Genomic DNA, 23,349 nt, shown 5'->3' on the forward strand with positions numbered 1-23,349 from the left:
AGGAGAAAGTAGGAAAGTAAGCCAAATATGGACATGCAGAGGATTCAATATTTTTGACCGATGGAGAAGTTGATTTCTTCTTCTATGTATAGACTTTTAAAAAAATTATTCTAAAAAACAATGTAAAATGTAAGTTAGGAGAGGACTCGTGTGTGTGTATATGCCGCGTATACTAACGTTTTGCCATTTCAGCAACTTGGCAAAGGATAATACAATTAGGGGGGGGGGGGGAGGAGAAAAAACAATTACATCTGAAAGGGAAAGAGTCATCATTTTGACTGACAGGTCTTTCCAAGATACGCGGCCAGATACGCACGGACCCACAGTGCATTCAGCCACACGAGCACACACTCACTCACTCAAACGTAGAAGCATTTACAAAGGTCCCCTGTTTACCCTGCCTGGACTGCTGTGCCTCGCACTCCGAGTGAGCGTGCGTGGTAGTGCTGAGCGGTGGCGCTACGGTTAGCGCGCTGCGCTACGAACCCAAGAACCCGGCCACCCGAGTTCGATTCCCGCTCACAACCTGTGGTGAATAACCTGAACTCATTCCGAGGCTGCCCTAGGGCGACTGAGCCTCACATGAGTTCCTGGGTGTGGCGTGTAAACATCACCACGAGGGAGACAAAGGTGGCCGAGTGTGGTGCTGGCCACCCGCTCCCTCGTGTGCTGTGCTGGCCTTCATAGCGCTCCTCGCAAACATGGGAGCTCCAGTCTTCATAGGTGCTACTCGTTAACAGCACTTGCCCCAACAGTCTGTTCAGGCTATAGGGGGGATCTTTGTCTTTGCAGCGATTAGGACACTGCGCCGTGAACCACCACCGGTGACGTTTATTTGAACTGGGCCTCCCCTAGGTGGACTCAGCCTCAAATGCGTAACCGGGAGTGTTTCTGGCCACCCCTTTAACCTCGTGTGCCGCCTCAAGTATTTGTAGGTGCTGCTCGCTAACAGCCCTTGCCCCTGCAGTCTGATGAGGCTATGTGGGGGACCTCTGTTGTGTGTGGAACACACACGGTCGCACACCGCACCAACGCAACAACGCACAACCAACAACGACTCGCCAGGCTGAATAGATTTAGTTGTATGAACACATTGGTAAGAACAGGTTTTTACCCTGCCTGGCAATAAAACCCGTTAGGTGCTAAGATGCTCAAACACCAAATACAAAATATGTTTCAAAGAATCAAGTCTGCATTAACCACGTGTAATTGTGGTGAATATGCAAACAGACATGCTCTGATAATATATGCAAAGGCTTTGAAAATGACTGGTCTACACCAGAGACAGCCGCATTATTCAGGGCAACCCACACGCTTTCTCACTTTTGCCTCCAAAGCAACGACACGTAGCCAACCGTGCTGAGAACAACGCCAAAAGGCGACCAGAGCATGTTTCATTTGCATGCTCACCACGAAGTCGTCTGTGTGTGGTCAATGCGGACCTGATTCCTTGCAAAAGGTTTATATTTGGTGTTTGAACAGCTTAACACCTCCGAGTTTTATCGCCAGGCAGGGGAAAACCTATTCATGTATTTTCATCATTTGAAACTGGCATGAAATGTCCCTGATTTCGTTGTGTGAGCATCGTAATTGTGATGTATCCACTCACTGATTAAAATCGTTTCTTAAGATTTACCCACGCACGGATGGATCATAAAACATTCATACAAGATGCTAATTGTCAGGGTACTAGCACGGACAAAACTGCACGCATGAGACGGAAACAACAGCACAGACAACAACAAATACACACAAATCATTGATTCTTGCATGAATTTGCACAGTAAACTTATGGCAGCTTCACTAAACATCTGGGGAGGGTGGGGCGGTTAATTGATTAATTGATAGACGCCTCGTGCATGCGTCTCGTAAATGTGTCTAGTAAATGGCACAATTGGGCAGACATATGTCCAAGGTGTTAGTGACCGTGACATATACAACATCCACCGTTCGCCATACTGCTACAAAAAGTTCGAGTAGCGGGCGTCGATCAACATTAGAAAGTGGACTCTGTTTTCAGAAACCCACACGGTGTCTCACTTTTGCTTCCAAAAGTAACGATACGTAGCTAACCGTGCTGATCGAATTCGCACGGTTGGCTTACTACGGTGCGAAAGAACTTCAACAAACATACACCTCGGACTAAAGTGTTGATCTGCGGGAAAAATCCTGGCCATCTGCAAATACTCACGGTCATTGATGTGCGTTGATGTGCGGTGCCAGAAATTGAACCGTGTATTGCTGGGATTTTAAGAAATGAGATCACCGTATAGCCTTACAACACTTTTGGGCTTGGCCGCCTTTGTCTCCCCAGTGTTGATCTTAAAAAATGTCATCGGGTATTCATTTAAGGCTGGGTGGACCTCAAGGAGGCCCAGGAACTTTTCAGACATTACTCCCGATGTTGCCTGTCGGCGGCAATCGAACTCGGGTGGCCGAGTTTCTAGAGTAATGCACTAACCACGACACTACCAATTCCCACTCACATAGAAAAACAAAGACAAAGATCCCCCGTATAGGGGGTGGGTGGCCAGCACCACGCCCGACCGCCTTTGTCTCCCCGGTGGCGATGTTTACACACCACACCGGTTACTCATTTGAGGCTGAGTCGACCTAGGGGAGGCCCGGGACCGGTTCAGATAATCGTCACCGGTGTTGGCCGTGAGCGGGAATCGAACTCGGGTTACCGGCTTCGTAGCGCAGCGTGGCGCTAACCGCTCCACCACCGCTCCCCATAATAAACACACACACGTTTAGGCTGTAAGAATAATTCCACGTCCAGTTCAACTATCACAACAGACACAGCAGAGGGTTCGCGTGCAACTTTCTTTAATCGATGCGCGTGGCCAATTGAAATGAATCCCGGGTCACCACGACCGATGTGAACAACACACGAAGAGGGCGCCCTGCTCACCGGCATCGCGCGGCACAACCTGCCACGGAGTGACGCCTGGCACGCGCGGCGCGGGAACGTCGCATCCGCGCGCACGCCGCTCTCGTCAGAGCTTTGCTCGCGCGTTTCTACGCAGGAACACGCGGTCCGATTACTAAACCTTCGGCCAGCGTTAAACACCTGAGCCCAGAACGGTCATGACCTGGCCAGACCGCCGCCTTCCGCGGGGAAAATCCCTTCCGCCCGTCGAGCCCCCTGCCGTCCAGAATGTCAGGATGTCGCAATGTATGATGTGAGAGAGGATGTGGGGGGAAAACAGAAACGATTTTAGAAAATAATACCCCCAAAAAAACCTCGCATTTCAACAGTGGTTGACATGGAAATCCACGAGTCGCGGCCGCGAGAGCCGCCGGCCGTCGCCTTGCAGGCCGGTGGCCACCGACGTTTGCTCCTCAGAAAGGCGCCAGCACGCACGCACGCACACACACGCACGCACACACGCACGCACACACACGCACACACGCACACACACGCACACGCACGCACGCACGCACACACGCACGCACACACGCACACACCCGCACACACACACGCACACACGCACGCACGCACACACGCACACACGCACGCGCACACACGCACGCACGCACACACGCACGCACACACGCACGCACACACACACGCACGCACGCACACGCACACGCACGCACACACACGCACACGCACGCACACACACGCACACACGCACACACGCACACACGCACGCACGCACACACGCGCTTTCGACGCTATGAGATACGCGCCGGTAACTTAAGGCGTTCCCGTTGGACACCGGCACAATACTACCACTGCACACACACAGCACAAACAACAGAGACAAAGCTCCCCCGTGTAGTATACACAGGCTATTTGGGCAAGTGCTGATAGCGAGCACCTATTAAGGCCGGCACGGCGCACCAGAGGGTGGGTGGCCAACACCACGCCCGGCCGCCTTTGTCTCCCTAGTGGCGATGTTTACACATCGCACCAGGTACTCATTTGAAGCTGAGTCGACCTAGGGGAGGCCCAGGACCAGTTCAAATAATCGTCACCGGTGTCGACTGGGAGCAGGAATCGAACCCGTGTCGCCGGGTTCGTAGCGCAGCGCGTTACCCGTTACACTACCGCGTACAAAGACAAAGAGACCCCCGTAACGTGTCCACAGACTGTTGGGGCAAGTGCGGAAACAATGCCGCATACACCCACACCAACACACACAGACATTATTATTTGTTTCTTTCGGTTAAGTCACGTCTAAAGATAAAATAATAAATTAAATTAAATAATAGAATACGACGTTTCGATTGCAACACAAGCAATCATCATCAGGTATAATGAAATAGCGACATAAAATCTAACCAGAAAACTATAGACAGACATATTAGCAGACAGATATCACCAAGATACATAGAGAGAGCAACACAGGCAACAGAGAGAGGTGGTCGTCTCTGTGGGGTGGCCTTAAATAGACAGAGGAGGGCGGACGCAGAGAGAGGGAGGGGGGTTAGAGAAAAAATTAGCATATCAATGAGTGGACAACAAAACGTGGTGCTGCAAGTGCGATGACACGGCAAGCAAGCCTGAAAATCAGGAGGACACACTAAAATTAAATAACCTAGTAAAATATCGAAATGTAATGTAATACAACACAGAGGGTCGGTCAACACACAATTAACGCATAGCCTGGTTGATTACGTATTTCAAAGATTGCTAATTTAGAATTTAAGTGTGAACATTCCAAAGAAAGGACACAGGCAGAGAGAGCAAGTAGTCAGAGAGAGAGAAAAAAGAAGATAAGTTTAAAACTTCCCCGTAGAAGTGGTTAAATCTTAATTTTTAGAACTTTCGTGACTGCAGGAATTATTATTTGTTTCTTTCGGTTAAGTCACGTCTAAAGATAAAATAATAAATTAAATTAAATAATAGACATGCCACTTGCAAGGGTGTTTAATCATCTCACATTCCTTGTTACTGCATCTGCCTGTATTGATTGGCGGGGGGAAAAAAAATAATTATACACAAAGTGAATTACAACAGCCAACGTTAGCAACCAGCTCTGGCCCAAGAACCGCAGTCTCGACTTTTTATTGGGAGAACACGGAGCACGTTGTTTTCTGTTGTTCCCCGGCTGATTCTAACTCCCGTCTCTCTCTTTTTGTCTTCTACAGCCACACAATTACACAGGTTTAGTGTTGGGCCCTTTCGTACATGTGGCCGTGTGTGCGTGTGTGTGGGGAGCGGTGGTGCAGCGGTTAGCGCCACGAACCGGGCGACCCGAGTTCGATTCCCGCTCACGGCCAACACCGGAGACGATTCGGCCTTCCCCTAGGTTGACTCAGCCTCAAATGAGTGGCTGGGTGACACCAATGTGGCCGAGCATGGTGCTGGCCAGCCGCCCTTCCCTCGTGTGCCGTGCCAATGGTTTGTCAAGGTTACAGGGGGGGATCTTTCGCTTGTTCTGCATAGAGTAAACGTTTAAGGGCGAGCAAATGCATGGACAAGTTTGCGTGTGTGCGGGTGCTGGAGGAGGCTCGTGAAGGATGCTGCTTGAAATTTGGAAGCAGTCGCCCTCCAGCAACAACGGAGGGCAGAGGAGCGACGCTCACAACAACGAGCGGAGCGCCGGGCGGCTAAAACGTCGATAGTTGGCACAGTGGGGGGCACAGTTGGTGCATCTGCCATCCATCTCAGTCAGCCAACCCATGGCACCTGCTGGGTCTCTTCCGTGGCCTTCTGCCAGCCAGCGAGCCTTCCACACTTCGCGTGGCCTCAAAGTGCACCTGGCATGGCACAGGCGCCGTGTTGACGTCACCGCCACTTAGTGGCGAGGGCGGCCGGTTGTTTCGCCTGCGGCAAGCTGCCACACGCGGGCTCGCGCGCACGCATTTGGAGCGCTGTCGCGCGCGCTCCCGGCGAGTTCACACGAGTTCACGTGCGGCGCGCGCGGCAGTGCCGCGGGGAGCCCCGTGCGGGATTCCGTAACACTCTGCTCGCGCACAGCGGGGCCGAGAGACCAATACGGCTCAGGTCCACAGGCCGCCAACCTGAGAAATCCATGACCTTGCAGAATTCCACGTTTGGGTAGGGGAGGGGGGGGAATTACTAACTAGGGTCAGGCGGTCCCTGCACACCCAGGCATCAGTGTGACCTTTCCCTGAGGCCTGGTTCTCAATCTGGTTACAGGCAATACCACGGAACAAAGGCCGTTCCTGTTAGGTTTACCAATAAAACCATGAGCACAGACAAAGGGCCAATTTAGTCGACAGATCTTTTGCTAGATATTTCCACAGCCTTGGATACACGTTATTTTTCGTTTGCCTTTCAAGTCTAAGAGTGTCTGGCACAGTGCATGCATGGTCATCATCATCGTACCTTCACAACAAGACTGATAGGGTCTTTGCATAAAATACAATCTTGGACTCAGCCGACATAGTGTATTGTGTGCCACACAGCGAATTTCTTAACCCTTTAATCTTAATGCGATATGTGTGCTTCCCCTGGGAAATTTAATCAGAAAGCATCACTTTGCTTTTCACTTTTAAGTGGATGAATCGCAAATCCACCCTGTAATGGGCACAGGAGGGCCTCTTATGCCGTTCCCCACGGTTGAGAATTCTCTGTCACCGATTCGGCCACTCACCTTAAAATTATCATTGGCAACAGAGTGCATTATGCAACGGCGCAGAGGACATTGTAAAAACCGCCTCTCAAAAAATCACATTCGTGACTATTGCCAAAAACACAGCACATTTCATACACACACTACATCCCGTAACGGATGGGTCGTGCCTGCCTTGATGAAGCAACGGCAGAAACGCCCAAACATTTCGTTGCGTCTCATATCGCTTCCCCCTATGGCGGCTCGACTTTCAAACGGACTGCAGCTCATGGAAAAACGAGGCCGCCGGATTTTTTTTTTTCTTGCAGAGTAAAATTTATCTAAAACACATCCCGCCAGTCCTGCAGCAAGCAATTCCATTCGCTCTCGAGAGAATGCAATGCGTCAATTAAAAAATATATAATAAAATCATGACGACGATGCACACTACTGCATGAAGCTACACGATAACTTTGCGCGAAGCAAAGTCCTCGCACCCCCCATGCTCCCTCGCTCGCTCGCTCTCCTCCGACACGGTCGGCTGGTGAGATCGCGGCAATATAAATGTGCCGTTAAAACCCGCCAACGCCCGACACAGCCAATTAGTAAGGTTTGTCACGTATACAGAACGTGCCAATTCGTTACTAGTACCACAGCACGGTACTCAGATTGTGCATGTTGTGGGTTAACTCTCCAACACACCGGTTAGTGCTGTACTAGTGACGAATTGGCACGTTCTGTTTACGTGACAAACCTTACTAATTGGCCATGTCGGGCGGTGGCGGGTTTAAACGGCACATTTATATTCACGCGATTTAACCCAAAAACACCTCTATTGTGGCCGACTTCACCATGCCGCTTGAACGTTGCGTGCGTGAGTCGACATCTAAGCCTGAGCCCCAACCCCCCAAAAAATAAAGTTAAACTAAATTTTTGTGGGAAAGCAATTTGCAATCTGAAATTGATTCGTCAAAATAGTGCATTTGATGGGCAAGTTTAGTTTTCTGCGTGAATGTGTACAACGAGTGATGTGAGCAAGATGTGAAGGAATGTTCACTGGTATCTTAGATGAAATACGCCGATTGAAAGGAGCGATTGTCAGCACGATCCTTTCTCTACTGCAGACCAATTCCCCTGAGAATGCGCCCCCCCCCCCCCACTTGGTATGTTGATTGCATGACTATAACCACAATTAGTGTTGCGAATAAAAAGTCAAAGCGCCTCGCTGCTCAAATGCAACACGTGGTGCGAATTCCACATTCCTCTGACCGGGATCAGTTCCCCAAGGATGCTCAGTGCTATCTACGGGACCATTTTTTGCCAGCATTAAGCTCATGAAATTAAAAGGCTCCATCCCCTTACGGCATGAATAACGGTTGTTACGAACGGCTCGGGAGCGAGGAACCACAGACAAGCGGGGTAAGGCGGCCACCCGATGGGCCGGTGTCAACAATTGCCCAAGCTCTGCGTTTCTGAATACATAGGAACCCTCTCCCGCTCCGAGATGTCTTCAAGGTGCAGGGTGGTTGTCCAGTTCACCGCCGATTCTTGGCGGTGAACACTCAGCGTTCATTTCACGAAGAGGAGACGTTGTCACTCACCGCAGAGACCCACTCTACGATGGTTGGCATCAAAATGTGCCGTACGGACCTCCCGCATGGCCTTGTGGGCGCCTCGTTTGGCACGGTTGGCTACGTACGGTGCGAAAGAAGTTCAACCTACAAACGCACGTGTTCGTGAGCGATCCACCAGCGCCCGCTGCCTCCATAGGGAATGAAGTCTCAGCTGGGATGTAAAAGCATCGAACCAGCGCAGTCAGGTCAACTTCAACACAGGGTTTTGTGGTTGCACATTTTAACTGTAACTCACAGGCTGGCTAATATCATAGTAATCATAATCGTACCTATTGTCATCCCGTAATCATCATTGTATCTATTGTAATCTCGTAATCATCATACCTATTGTCATCTCCGTCACCATCAGCAGCAGAACTGGCATCAAGTAGCGCCATCAGTTCCAAGAAACACAGAGCCACGGCTTCCCGCTCTCTAACTGCTTTCTCCAGCAAACACGTGCACAGCAACGGCAGAGCTAATTAGCCAGGCGCACGCCGGGTAACGAGCGTGCTCTCACTCCTCTCTCGCCAATCGAGCTACTTAGCATTGTCCTTAATTAATAAACCCCGTCCCCCAAGCCCCAGTGGTTCTACACAATCGCGGCTATATGCTTCCCGAACAATAGGACCAGACGAGTTGTCCCGCAGCCGCATCAGCGACACGCGTGTACACTGCCTGCTGCACGTGTTTGATCTCCAATGCTTTCTTAACAATACATCAAGAGTGGAGTCCATCCTCTGTAGGTCCCCCCGCCGCCCCTTCTCTCCTTCTTTGGACCCCCGCCCCTTTCTGAGTAGGGTGGGGGGTGGGGGTGCAGCAGGAGTAGCGGTGGGCGCGAGGGACGCAGAGCTGAGTGGACTTGCCGATGACCGATACCAGCGGTGTCAAGATCGGCCTCTGTGAACTCCTGCCACTTCACGTGGTCTTAACGTGCACATAGCCTGGTGCGAGAGCCGTGTTCACATCACGGCCACTTAAGTGGCGAACGGCGGCTGTTGTTGTGGTGGGCTAAAGACCGTCGGGGTAGGGAGGCAAGGTGGCTTCACAGCACCCAGAATCCCTCTCAGGGCACCAACATGACAACAGATGTAACGGACACGCCGGCCCGGCCAGCAGCCAGCAGCACCGCATAACGCGCGTGGGTATTACCCAGCATTCCGTGGCACGGGGCCCCAATGGATGAGCTTACCACCACTTAGCGGTCGATGAAGTTTACTGCACAGTGTGTGTGTGTGTTCATGATCATGCAGGGGTACCTGGCTCCGCACTGTTGCACGTGCCCAAGCACCACGGCGCGACGGAAGGCACCACGTTGTCCAGCCACTCTGCACAATCGCCGTCTGCAGCGGACGCCGTTGGGCTGCAATGAAACGTGGAACCACGTAATTTTAGACGCGCCGACGTTTGCGTTGAAATCCCTCACCCCCTTTGCGGGGGGTGGCACCGAGATCGCCGCGTTTGGAGTATGAAAGCAGCCGACTGCGTAGTTTGGTCGGCTCGCCGAAGCGCGGGACGAGTCACTCGCGAACGCGAACGTGTTCCTTTGGTTTCGTTGGCACAATTACAAACGGCATTCGCGAGAAATCGAAACGACGCGGTATAAATCGGAGGATCGTTTTGCTTGCAACTTCCGACAGGCTTTCACCGTTATTTTAATGCGATTTACATCATTGAAGTTTCACCACAGGCAAAAAACCCCGTTTTCACAATCGATAAAAATGTAATGTTAAGTCTTCCTCATGAAATTTTGGCCATTTACCAAAACGAAGACATCTCTGCACTTACGTGTCGTCAATATGGGGGCAATCTCCTTGCTAACCCACACTGTTGTCTCTGTGCAGCAAAACCTTCCACTAACTTTCATTCTGCCCCAATGCACAACGCTGTTTACCTAACCAGAAGTTGGAAACGAGATCACCTTTATCCGTACAATGGAGTCTGGGCCATTCTTGCAGGAATCATATTCGATTCTGAGAATTAAACTCCATGCAATTCCTGCATGGACCGTGACTTTCCAGTGGGTGATTTGAGTGTGTGCGTGTGTGCAAATAAAATAGTGAGGAGCGGTGGCACAGTGGTCTGCACACTGCGCTACGACACCGGTGAAATGAGTTTGTTCCCGCTCACTACAAATAACAGGGGCGGATATTGTAAACAGTTCTGGGCCTCCCCTCGGTCGACTCAGCCTCCAACGAGTACCTGGAGCGGTGTGTAAAACTTTGGCACTGGGGAGACAAAGGCGGCCGGGCGTGGTCTTGGCCACCCACCCCCCTCCTGTACTGTAACGGGCGTTCATAGGTGCTCGCAAACAGCACTTGCCCCAACAGTTTGTTAAAAGCTATACGGGGACCTTTGTCTTTGTATATATATATACAATTGAGAGTCTACGTGGGTATGTAAGTGAACAATCAATGACTTGTTAGCCGTGGTAGTCCCAGTGGCATCCTGGTAGGTCACGTGGCAGCCCCAGTGGTGTGATCAGTAGTCTTGGCTTTCACGCTTGGTCCTATATGTGGCCCCAGCGAGCGGTAGTCCAAGAAGTTCCAGTTGGGAATTCGATGGTTCCGACGGCAATCAGTGAGGCACGTGACGGAATGGATGGAGGGACGGGGGCTGGGAATGGAGATGATGTTGCTGGGGTAGGTAAGGCAGAATAAGGTGGAATGTGGCGGTGAGTGAGGGTGTCTGATGGGTGCAACGTGGACGAGAGGCAGTGGGGTATGGGGCACGAGCGTGACGTGGTGAAATGGGCATGGATGAGGGTAGGTGAAGGGTGGTAGGGGCAGCGGTCATCTGATCGGGATAATTCACGTCGGTTTTGTATAGAACCACTCCTTCACTCTTTCTTTATCACACAGAAAGTCAGTCAGTCAAACCTGGAGTTTGGATTTAAGAACGTTATTATTAGAGCTGAGCAAACTTGTATATATTTAATGAGGAAACACGAGACTGGGAAATGTATACGTACAAGAAGTTAATTACGAGGAAGACAGCGAATTAAGTACAAACGCAAGTTTGATTAAATGGATGAAACTGGAATTATCTAATAGATTAAACTGGGAGCATCTAATGCAAAGTTCTTCAGTAATATCATGGACAAGGATATGATCGCTGACGACTTTGAGAAGAGGCATGGCACATCGATTAACATTGTCCACAGACGAACATTGCCCATAGACTCCCATTGTCCAGAGACGAACATTGCCCATAGACTCCCATTGTCCACAGACGAACATTGCCCATAGACTCCCATTGTCCACAGACGAACATTGCCCATAGACTCCCATTGTCCACAGACGAACATTGCCCATAGACTCCCATTGTCCACAGACGAACATTGCCCATAGACTCCCATTGTCCACAGACGAACATTGCCCATAGACTCCCATTGTCCACAGACGAACATTGCCCATAGACTCCCATTGTCCACAGACGAACATTGCCCATAGACTCCCATTGTCCAGAGACTAACATTGCCCATAGACTCCCATTGTCCAGAGACTAACATTACCGATCGACGACATTGCCCATAGACTAACACTGTCCAGAGACTTACAATGCCCATAGATTCACATTACCCCACGGAGTAATATTACCCATTTATTTCATTTTGACATTTTTGCCCACTCAGAAAAAAACCTTTGGAAGTAAAACTGGCTGCCATTTTGTGTTTTTTACAGCAGCCGTTGTTGCCCTGGAGCGTAAAATACAGTACCCCCCTCCCCACTGCTGCCCCCCCCGCATCGCTGCTGCCCCCCCCCCCCATCGCTGCCCCCCCCCCACCACTGCACCCCCACTGCTGCCACCCCCCCCCCACCGCTGCCCCCCCCCTCAAATTTATTTCAAAGGTGCCCCCCAACCCCCTCTGGAAATGCCACCAGGGTACTTCTAGCGGCGGCCCTGCCCTTGTTGATGACTGTGCTGTCAAAGCAACGGGACCTCATTTCGACCAATCACAACGCAACATTTTCTCATTTTCAGGAGCGGGTTCCTAACAACGTCGCCGTCCCAAAAATGCAACTTTTCATTTCCCCGGCGCAAAAGGTCATCTAAGACGGAGCAACAAAAAAAGCTAAAATAGAAACCAATAATGTCGCAAGCTACGTTATTGGGCAAATATTGTGATGTTTAACTTCACCTTTAGCGGTATGGGGCACCTCTAAAGGTAATGAAAGTGACGACGGCCTTGCTGAAACAAGACGGAATTAATTCGTGATGAGTGCCCCGCGCGCGCTCTGATGAGAGCCTGAAGCGCAACATCTCACAGCGGAGTCCCGGCTACGACCCGCGTTCGATTCCCGCTCGCGATCAATCGCCGTTGCGAATATTTGAACCGGTCACGGGCCTCGCCTACTAGGTCGACTCGGCATCAAATGAGTACCCGGCGCGGGCGTGTAAACGTTGCCCCCTGAGGAGAGACAAAGGCGGCCGGGCATGATGCTGGCCACCCACACCGCCGCACGCCGTGCCGTGCCGGCCTTCGTAAGTCCTGCTACTCGCTGACAGCACTTGACGCAACGGCGGCCTAAATGGGGGGTTCGTTAGTCTGTTCCGCAACACACTCGCGCACGCGTACACACGCATGAACCCTGCATCTAAACATAAACATATATACAAATACTTCTTGTTCACGGTTGTTTTTGCGAGCGTAAAATGCGCCACCCCCCCTCCCCCAACACCAAATGGACTTTTGAAGCAGGGGCGCGTGTGAGCTCACTAATCCTGAAACAAAATGAAATAACAATGATAGAACGACGACCGGCGCAAACAAGCGGATGTGTGAGAGCGGAGATGGAGAAACTTGATATAGAGTGAGAATTCAGTCAGATAAAAAAATCACCAGAAAAAACTAAATCGGCCAGGCTAGATAACCCCCCCCCCTGTCACCTCCACCCCTTTAAAGACAAATATCACGAGCATTGCACCTTAACGCTCTCTAAAACAGGGCCGTATGTCGGTGGGGGATAAGCGGAGTTCATCTGATGATGCACGATAAAAGGAAATGAAGCAAATTGATGGGCAGGTTGTCGTAATGGGGCCACACCGAAACTAAACACCCATTCCGAGACCCCCTCGGGATAAGCGCGGCTGGAAACGGCAAAGTTATTCCGCGTCGCTCGGTAACGCGACAGGCCACGCTGCAAAACCCGGCAACAATAGGGGGCATATATTGGAGCTCGCTTTGTGGGTGGCGCTCAATGGGCACGCAAGCACATCCGTGCGTTCCCTTTGCCTTCGTTGGTCACGGCGAACGAATGCGAGACGGTAGGGACACACACATATATATAAATAGCGTTAGCAAATCTCAACAGATTTCATCCAAACAGCCCGCACGAAAGTTGTATGGGTTGGTCTGCCCGTGAACCTATTTGGAATGATCATGATCAGCCCGTGGGTTGTTGTCATTTTAGAGGCCGCGTGCCTCTTTGGCCCCTATTACACCGTACGGAGGACCTCCATTAAATGCCAAGGCTGCTGTTTGTTTGTCAGAGCGTGGACTGTGTCACGCGAGTGATCTGCGTGTACTCTTATCGCGGCGGATCGTAAAATGGGACGCTGCTGAATGTACAATGGGGCGGGGGGGGCCTCTATTTTTTCTTGAGAACGTCTGAAAAAAAAAGAAATCGTGATGGAATTTCGTAGAGGTCCTTTGGCTTTTGGCTCTTATTCTGTCACTGGTCTGTGATTGTGATTTGTTCCCTGATCCACGGTGTTCGTCAGTGTTTTTAGATCCAAGCATTCCTCGCAGCTGGCAATGACTTAAAGCGTTCCTCTTCAATTAGTGCATCAATGTTTAAAATACTTTGAAAGCGCACGCCGATTTTCAAAGCAAAAATTGCATGAAAGAATAATTATCTTCTTTTTAGAAAAATGCACAAAGCGATATGATCAGCTTTGATAACGGGGATGTGGTAAAGGGGTTTAAAGACTGGTAGCGGCCTACCGCTTAAATCAGTACGCGTGTAGTTCAGACGAAATTAAGCAGCTATTCTTCATGCGGTGGAAGCTGAGAATACAAATTAAGAGAAAACACTCGTATTAAAAGTTTGAAGATGTGCCACCTTTTACACAGTTGCTGAGCACAGGCCCAACGACGTCAAGCAGGCCAGCAACAAGCGGCACAATGTAAATTGTAACAGATAAGAGTGTAAGACGTTGACTTGAACTGAGCACAGATTATCACCGGGGCTCGGGGGAAAAAGACGACCATGGGAGACGGGAATTCCAAAATGTGGAGCGGTGTGAGGGAAGAAGCAGGAAGATCAGTGTTGTGACCGGCAATGTGGTGAGTGGGTGAGTGAGTGAGTGACAAGTGAGTGAGTGGGTGAGTGATTGGTGAGTGAGTGGGTGAGTTAGTGAGTGGTGAGTGAGTGGGTGAGTGAGTGGTGAGTGAGTTAGTGGGTGAGTGAGTGGTGAGTGAGTGAATGAGTGGTGAGTGAGTGGTGAGTGAGTTGATGAGTGAGTGAATTGGTGAGTGAGTTGGTGAGTGAGTGAGTAGGTGAGTGAGTTGGTGAGTGAGTGGGTGAGTGAGTTGGTGAGTGAGTTGGTGAGTGAGTAGTGAGTGAGTTGGTGAGTGAGTGTTGAGTGAGTTGGTAAGTGAGTTTGTGAGTGAATTGGTGAGTCGTGAATGAGTTAGTGGGTGAGTGAGTGGGTGAGTGAGTGGGTGAGTGAGTTGGTGACTGAGTCGTGAGTGAGTGATTTGGTGATTGAGTTGGTGAGTGAGTTGGTGAGCGAATGGTGAGTGAGTGACTTGGTGAGTGAGTGGTGAGTGAGTAAGTGGTGAGTGAGTTGGTGAGTGAGTTGGTGAGTGAGTTGGTGAGTCGTGAGTGAGTGAGTGGGTGAGTGAGTGGGTGAGTGAGTTGGGGAGTGAGTGAGTGGGTGAGTGAGTGGGTGAATGAGTGGGTAAGTGAGTTGGTGAGTGAGTGAGTTGGTGACTGAGTCGTGAGTGATTTAGTGATTGAGTTGGTGAGTGAGTTGGTGAGTGAATGGTGAGTGAGTGACTTGGTGAGTGAGTGGTGAGTAAGTAGTGAGTGAGTTGGTGAGTGAGTGGTGAGTGAGTGGCTGAGTGAGTTGTTGTGTCTGGCTTTGCGGTGGTTGAACACAGTGTGCAGCAAAACACAAATCAGTCCGAGTCTGTTATACCGAGTCACCACTGTGGTGAGAAGAATCAACAGGTAAATGGGATGGGCACAGTCACCGTGGCAGTAGCAATAGAGGAGCGATGAGGAGGTGACTGGCTACCGGTGAGCGAAGTGACTGAAGTGAATCAGTGAGATCCGTATCATCAATCAAAGCTGATGCTTTATTCTTGATTTGAAGCTTTCGTGACTGCAGGAATCCATAGTCTTTGGTTCTTTCGGTAAAGTCACGTAGGTAATTTTTTTAAATAAAAAATAATATATCACAACGTTTCAATCGCAACACAAGCGGTCGTCCTCAGGCGGAAAAAATAATCCAGCAGTGGAACTGCTGAACCAGGAAGAGTGTTTCTTCGACTCACTCACCCACTCACTCACCCACTCACTAACTCACTCACCCACTCACTCTCCCACTAACTCACTCACTCACCCACTCACCCACTCACTCACTCACCCATTCACTCACTAACTCACCCACTCACTCACTAACTCACTCACCCACCCACTCACTCACTCACCCATTCACTCACTATCTCACCCACTCACTCACTAACTCACTCACCCACCCACTCACTCACCCATTCACTCACTAACTCACCCACTCACTCACTAACTCACTCACTCACCCAGTGTTTCTTCCAGGTTCAGCAGTTCCACTGCTGGATAATTTTTTCTGCCTGAGGACGACCGCTTGTGTTGCGATCGAAACGTCGTGATTTATAATTTTTTTTTTCTACCTACGTGACTTTACCGAAAGAACCAAAGAGTACTGACGCTTTATGTTGAATTATACAAATGTGGCCAACGATTTCCACCGTTCGCCACATTTGTACTTTGTATAGCAGCAGCAGCAGGAATAATTGTTCGGAGCTTAGCTGATTTTGGCAAAGAATATAAAACCAAGCTACTTTGATGCCTCCGTAGAGAGGTTAGTAACACAGCTACTCCATGACGGAGTGCAATGGGATTTTTGTGCCGAGAATTAAAGGATTACAAAATCGAATTCTGCTTTCTGGATGACACATTGGCAACTGTGCCTCGTAGCTTTGTTTTTTAAAGAGAAAAACGTCCACTTGGAGCTCCGCTATGCTCACGAACAGGAACGACAGACGACTCCAGGTCACAGAGACAAAGATCCCCCGTATAACCTTCACAGACTGTTGGGGCAAGTGCTGTTAACGAGCAGCACCTATGAAGGCCGGCACGGCACACGAGGAGGTGCATGGCCAGCACCACGCCCGACCGCCTTTGTCTCCTCAGTCGCGGTGTTTACACAATACAGCAGGTACTCATTTGAGGCTGAGTCGACCTAGGGGAGGTCTAGAACCGATTTAGGTAATCGTCGCCGGTGTTGGCCGTGAGCGGGAATCGAACTCCGGTCGCTGGGCTCGTAGCAAAGCGCGCTAACCGTTGCATTACCGCTCCCCACTCCATGTCACACACACACACGCACACACACACGTACACACACACACGTGTGATAAGGCAGCCTCCATTCCCAAAGCAATTACCAATGGGTCTGGGCCTGTGTACTCTGTTGCACTGGACTAGCCTCGTAACACGTCGGGGTACTTGCCACGGTCCGCTGCACGTCTCGTCGTTTGTTTCAACCCTCCTCTGTCTTTGTGCCTCCACGCTCAAGTCGTGGCCACGTCTTGTCTGGCAGCAATCTCCTGCGATGTCGTCATAGAGACATTCTCTGTGAGGTCTTCCTCTCTTTACGGTTCCTTACATTTTTTCGAACATCGCACTTTTAAATTTCGATTTAAAGCTTTCGTGACTGCAGGGATTCATCTTCTTGGTTCTTTCGGTAAAGTCACGTAGAAGGGAAAAAAAAAAAATTCTCACGACGCTGGAGACAACTGTCTCCCCGACAGACCTGGTCTTCACCTGAGGACGGCTGCTTGCGTTGTGGCCGAAACGTCGTGAGAATTATTTTGTGTTTTATTTTGATTATTTCCCTTCTACGTGACTTTACTGAAAGAACCAAGAAGATCGCACTTTTAATTAAAAAGTATTTGTCCCTCCTATATATGCATCCAAATATGCCAGTGTCTTTCTCATCACTGCCTGCATCATCAGGGTCTACTTCTGTGTGCAACATTTGTCTCATTTGCACTCTTTGGGTGCGGTGTAGATGCAGAATCCTTCTCCCGCAATACATTTCTGTAGCAATGCAGTTGATGCAGGTACAGGTGTTGAACTTACGCGGTCTCTTTTGGGGTCGTTTCTCCATTTTTTAAATGACGACGCAAATCTGTAGGAGCTTCTGTGAAGGACTTAACACATTCCTATGCTTGGCAATTGAAAGCACAATTATAATTACACAGTACTGATGATTTTGAGAGATGACGATACGAATTAAATTACACGATGAAAAGCGGAATAATTAGTTTCGAGGTAGGTTTTAAATATCATAAAAGCAATTCCAAGGCAAGCAGAAAAGACACAACGCTGCAATAACCCTACATTTTTCCCCAAGAGAAATTAAGGCTCAATTAGAAAATCACCTGGAATTTCACCGTGCGGTAATTATTACATCACAATGAGATTACGAAAGCCAACGGGTTCCTAATAAAACACATCAATCCCACTAATCGCTAATCTCGGATTTGAGTTGATCTTGTCGACCTGACCATGTATGCATGTGCGTTTAACTTCTTTCGCACCATACGTAGCCAACCGTGCCCATCGCTTATTTCATTGCGTGATGCCCTTTTTTCACATCCACACCACACAACACACCACATTCGCATCGTCCGTTCACTCCCCGTTCTTAGGCCGAGCCTCTCTCATTCAGCCCTTCATTGACGTGCGACGATGCCAGGTCCGCTCCCGATCCACTGCCGCTCTCAATCTCGCAAAGGCCCACATCTGGGCTGCCCCACATTTCCGACACCCTCCAATTGCTCAAGTGTTGCCCAAACACTCAATCTCCTCTTCCACTGACAACGATTGATTCAAAAATATAAAATGTTTACGTTGAAACTTCCTCCACACTGGCAAAGGAGGTTCCATGACATATGAATAATGTTCAATACAGCTGAAGGTAAAAGTGGTCGGTGATGTCCAAGGTGGACAGTGTTTCATGGTCAGGGCGCAGTAGCCAATGCCTCCCTGATCCTCCGAGGTCGCGGAAACTATTGAGAACTGATCAACAAGCACGCTAATTTATTAAAACAAGAAAAAAATTGCCTGCCGTTGCTGATATATTCGGCTCCGAATGTGAGAAGCTATTCATGACTAAATAATATTCCCAAGTGTAGGGAGTCCATTGATCAACTTATGCACAAAATACCACGGTGGTGAATCAGTTTTGCTCACTTAACCCCTTTCCATTCCGATGACGCCTTCGAGATTGGAGTGGTTAGTACGGTACAGTCAATACGGTAACTTTTTACATTGGGATATTTCTTTTTGTCTATTTGTATGTTTATTTATGGCAATTTCATAGAGTAAACAAATGTAAAATGCTAAAAAAACATATACACAACAACCCAAAAACATGTTACACAATAATGTGCTAAAATAAGCTGTTATAAATAACGATGACTGGTGATTATCGCGCGTTTTGATAATCGATGATCGTCGATTCTAATCTATGATCTACCGTATTTAAATTCTGGTTTAACAAGATAAACTATGGAGCTGATTTTTGTTTAATTCATAGCACAGGATTTTTTCAGACCCGTCATTGCCAGGAGCAAGGACAAGTAAGCACGGCACGATGACCACGACTGACAGTACGCAGCAGCTCAAGTCGGAGGAGTCGGAACCTCGTTCTGTTTGGACTTGGACAATAGGGTCAGCGGTGCAGACACAGAGCTGCGGAGAAGCCCTGCCAGACGCGCTAGGGACGGCACAAGAGGAGGTGGAGCTGCTGATGATGGCGAGTGGAGGAGGCTCGCAGAAGGCTTGTGAGCATCCTGCTGCTGCTTGTGAGTTTTGTTTTAAACGCGGCAACAAAATGCAAGCTTCCTTTATGTCAACATGTGCTGTTCAGATCAGTCAATCCCGGTGCTATTTTTAAGATTCAATTAAACGTCCTTATTTTAAAAAAATACATATTTAAGTTTGTGATTTTATTTCCTCTCTATGCCCCATAGATATACAGGAGGTCGTGGGTTCAATCTCCACCCTGACACCTGTATATTTGAAGTTTGCGTGTTCTCCCCATTGTATCGTGGATTTTGCTCCGGGTCCTCCGTTTTTCCCTCGACATTCATAAACACGAATTTAGAGTATTTGGCTGCTATAAATTTCCACGTGATAAGCCACTTCGTTAGGCTATCATTTGTGGCCAGGTCGCTTCTGAAAATGAGCTATGCAGCTCAGTGGGCCTTACCTTCTTCTCCCAAAATATTACAATAACAATAGAGAGTACTTGTAAATCATTTGAAAAAAACAGGATATGAGCTATAGAGCCGTGGAGAAACCGGATACATTGCTTTTACAACGGCGACGTGGGTTACATACATTTTCAATCCTCCGTGGGTCATGGGGGGTTGTTTGACCATACTTCACCATGCTGGTCATTGCTAGCCGGTGAAGGACCAGGTCAGACATCGCCCTCCCCGCTGATGCTAGACGTGGACGGAAATTGAATTTGGGTCGCCGTGTTCACATCTCAGCGCCAAATCGCTGTGGGGCACCGTCAACGAACTGATGTAAGTACACAGAGAGCAAAAGCAATGCCTTCCCATTAATTCTCCAAAAAAACAACAACTTTGAATTAGATTTACACAGGGCAGCCATAAAGATCTGAAACGTGTGCGCTACGTCTGTTGTCTATGCCACGTGGAGAGAAAGATCTCGCGTAGAGAACTAAACACGCCGTCGCCGCAAGTGCCGTTAGCGATGCACATTTGAAGACCGGCACGACGCACGGATGGGTGGCCAGCACCACGGCGGGCCGCCTTTGTCTCCCCCACTCGGTGGCCCGTGAGCTGGAGTCGAACTCGGGTCGTAGCCGGGTTCACGGCGCGGCGCCCGGCCGCTGCGCCAGCGGGCTCTCTCGCACAGATGCGATGCGCGTTCGCCCGCGTCCGTGGCACAAGCGCGTGAAAATGATTGCACGGGGATGGAAAACGGAGAAAACTGACGGCAAACCCAGGACATTCAAAGCACACCGCAGCTGCACGGGTGCCGTTAAGACGAGTTGAGTAACCGACACATGGGTGTGCCTCCTGAAAGAGAGCGTACGAAGCAAGCAACAATCACCTCGGGCTGTACAAGTCGTGCGTGGGCAATAACAGTGGCGCTCTGCACTTATAAAGGGGCTCTCAGAAGCTATTTCCTTTACTACTAAGCAATGCAGGAAAGGGGGCACGTAACGTGCCCACTTTCAATCAAGAGATATATCGACCCGTATACCATTAGGGCAAGTTCCTGCATTGGTGTGAGCAGTGGTTTACTGCTTAAACATGATGCTTTTGAATTCGGGATTAACTAATTTTGTACGGAATGGTGGCGAGTGGGTTACGTGAGCCAAATAGAACCCCTGCTGGACAATGCAGCACGATAACCGCTCCACTCCCTCTTCCCACACGTGCACACAAAATACAAAGATCCCCTGTACAGCCTTAACAGACTGCTGGGACAAGTGCTGTTTGCGAGCATCTATGAAGGCCAGCAAGGCGCACGAGGGGGTGGGTGGCCAGCACCACGCACGACCGCCTTTGTCTCCCCAGCAACGATGTTTACACACTGCACCAGGTACTCATTTGAGGCTGAGTCGACCTAGGGGATGACCAAGACCAGTTCAGATAATCACCACCGGTGTTGGCCCTGAGAGGGAATCAAATTGGGGCCGCCGGGTTCGTAGCGCAACGTAGCGCTAACCACGACACTGCCGCTCACACACACAATCGCACGCAACAAGGAACGCACGAGTAACCACACAGCAAATGCACGCGCACGTGCATGAAGCGCACGCATGCACAGTGCACTGCACAGCGCCAAAGCGTGCAATCACCAGCAATGCTCCATTCTCACTTTAATTCCCTGGCTCCCAATTTCAATTATTAGAACCGCACACTCTGTTAATTGATTTACCTGCAGTGGCAATTCAATTAAAAAATTAGCAAGCTAAATATACGGTGCGGGAGGTCTAACAATCAGAACGCCGTTCACCGGAATGTAAATAAGGCTAGAGAACGAAAATGATCGGTTAGTTGGTGCTCTGGTCCAAAGGTCATCTTGGTCATTAAGAATGAAAGTGTGAACAAGTGAGACTGTGTCCCTTCATGGGTATATTTTACCTACAACCGGCGGTTTATTCCAGCGTCTGTAATCCATACAAAAGGGGCCCAAACCAGGTCAAACGAGTCGCCGCTAACAGCTTCCCATTGGTCAATTCATTCACGAAATAGTTCTGAACGAGGGCTTTCTTTTCACGGCCCAAGCGATGCCAGGTGAATGGGTTCAAACGTGACATTAACGGGCCCTGAAATGAGTGCGCTATGACTCCTATTATTCGACAAGCGCCGTTATCTAGAGGGCTCAGCCAATCTGTGATTGGTTGTTGTGATCACAGAGCCCACCCCACCCGCCATCAGGAGTCAAAGAAATTCCCCCCCAATTTTTTTTTCATATAATCTTGTTCAGAAACTACGGGACAAGATACAGCGAGGTTTTTCTTTCCAACTGTCAGGATTAATAATGAGAGCAAAAAAAAAAACCCGTCTGCAGCAGTCGGGGAAAATAAAGCGGCGGCGTTGTGTAACAAGCACAAGGCCGTTGGGCAGACGCACAAGTGACTGTGGAGCGGCGCTCCTTACTTATGTTCTACATCTTGTTTGAAAGTCGTGGCTCGGAAAAAAGATTACAGAGTGCACAAGCCTGCGCAGTTAAGGCTGAATTGACCTAGGGGAGAACCCCCAGGGAATGATGAGATGCTACTTGCCACCGATGTGCATAGCGAGGATTCCAACCAGGTCACGGTGACCGCAGCACACACAATGACAAAGGTCCCCCCACCCTACATCCTTAACAGACTCTTGAGGCAAGTGCTGTTAGCGAGCACCACCTATGAAGAAGGCCGGCACGGCACACAAAGGGGTGGGTGGCCAAGCACCACGCCCGGCAGTCTTTGTCTCCCCAGTGGCGACGTTTTACACACCACATCAGGTACTCATTTGAGGCTGAGTGCACCTAGGGGAGGCCCAGGATCCCGTCAGATAATTGCCACTCTTGTTGACCGTGAGCGGGGAATCGAACTCGGGTCGCCGGGTTCGTAGCGGAGCGCGCTAACCGCTGCACCGCCGCTTCCCCTGACGCGCGTACACGCGCACACGCGCCAATCACACGCACCAATTACACGCAGCAAGGAGACGCGTGACAAACCAACACACCCCTACATGACACACAGGGATGTTCTGCTCGTTCCGTTTAGCGAGGAGGGGGGGGGTGATAACACTCCAACATCCGCACAGACGGGACATTGTCCTCCCGCTGGGTCCTGACCACCTCACGGGTCACGAGTCTCACAGGAGACGGTGACGTTTGCGTGATCCGCTAACCCCGCCTCCATGATCCTGGTTTGTACGCGAGCAACACCAAACATGGAGGAGTCGTAACAGCAGCGCTGTAAGCGCGATAGCAAATGAAAACCAGCTGTGCTTACCTTTCGACGAAGTCGAAGCTCATTTTGTTGGGACTCAATTAGCCAGTATCAAGATAATTAATGATAACAAAAGGCTTCTCCCTCTCTGGTTTAAATACAGGGAGGTGTTCAGATGTCCAAAACACCAAATAGATGGACACTGATTACAAGACATCAGGTCTGCATGAACCACACATGTTCCTTGGGGTTTTCGGTAAAGTCACGGAGATAGGTTCAAAGAAAATAACAAAAAACAACAAAAAACTACGACGTTTCGACCACAACACAAGCAGTCGACGACGATCGCTTGTGTTGCGGTCGAAACGTCGTAGTTTTTTTTTTGTTATTTTCTTTGAACCTATCTCCGTGACTTTACCGAAAAACCCAAAGAATATTAATTCCTGCAGCCACGAAAGCTTTAAGTCAAGATTGAACCACTCGTGCTTATGGGAAAAAAACCA

General features: G+C 49.6%; 1 protein-coding gene across 3 annotated transcripts in view; it reads right to left on the bottom strand.

Annotated features, from left to right (window-relative positions):
• Positions 1 to 23,349, bottom strand: part of LOC144732768 (uncharacterized) — a 172,429-nt gene that overhangs the window by 25,554 nt on the left and 123,526 nt on the right. For all 3 annotated transcript variants that reach the window (XM_078614347.1, XM_078614348.1, XM_078614346.1), the window contains one exon: positions 9,403 to 9,506. In XM_078614347.1, the coding sequence (XP_078470473.1) occupies positions 9,403 to 9,506 (104 nt within the window). The remainder of the gene's footprint in view (positions 1 to 9,402; positions 9,507 to 23,349) is intronic.

This window comes from Lampetra planeri, chromosome 44, assembly GCF_965212315.1.
Source record: "Lampetra planeri chromosome 44, kcLamPlan1.2.h2, whole genome shotgun sequence".
Lineage (NCBI taxonomy): Eukaryota > Metazoa > Chordata > Hyperoartia > Petromyzontiformes > Petromyzontidae > Lampetra > Lampetra planeri.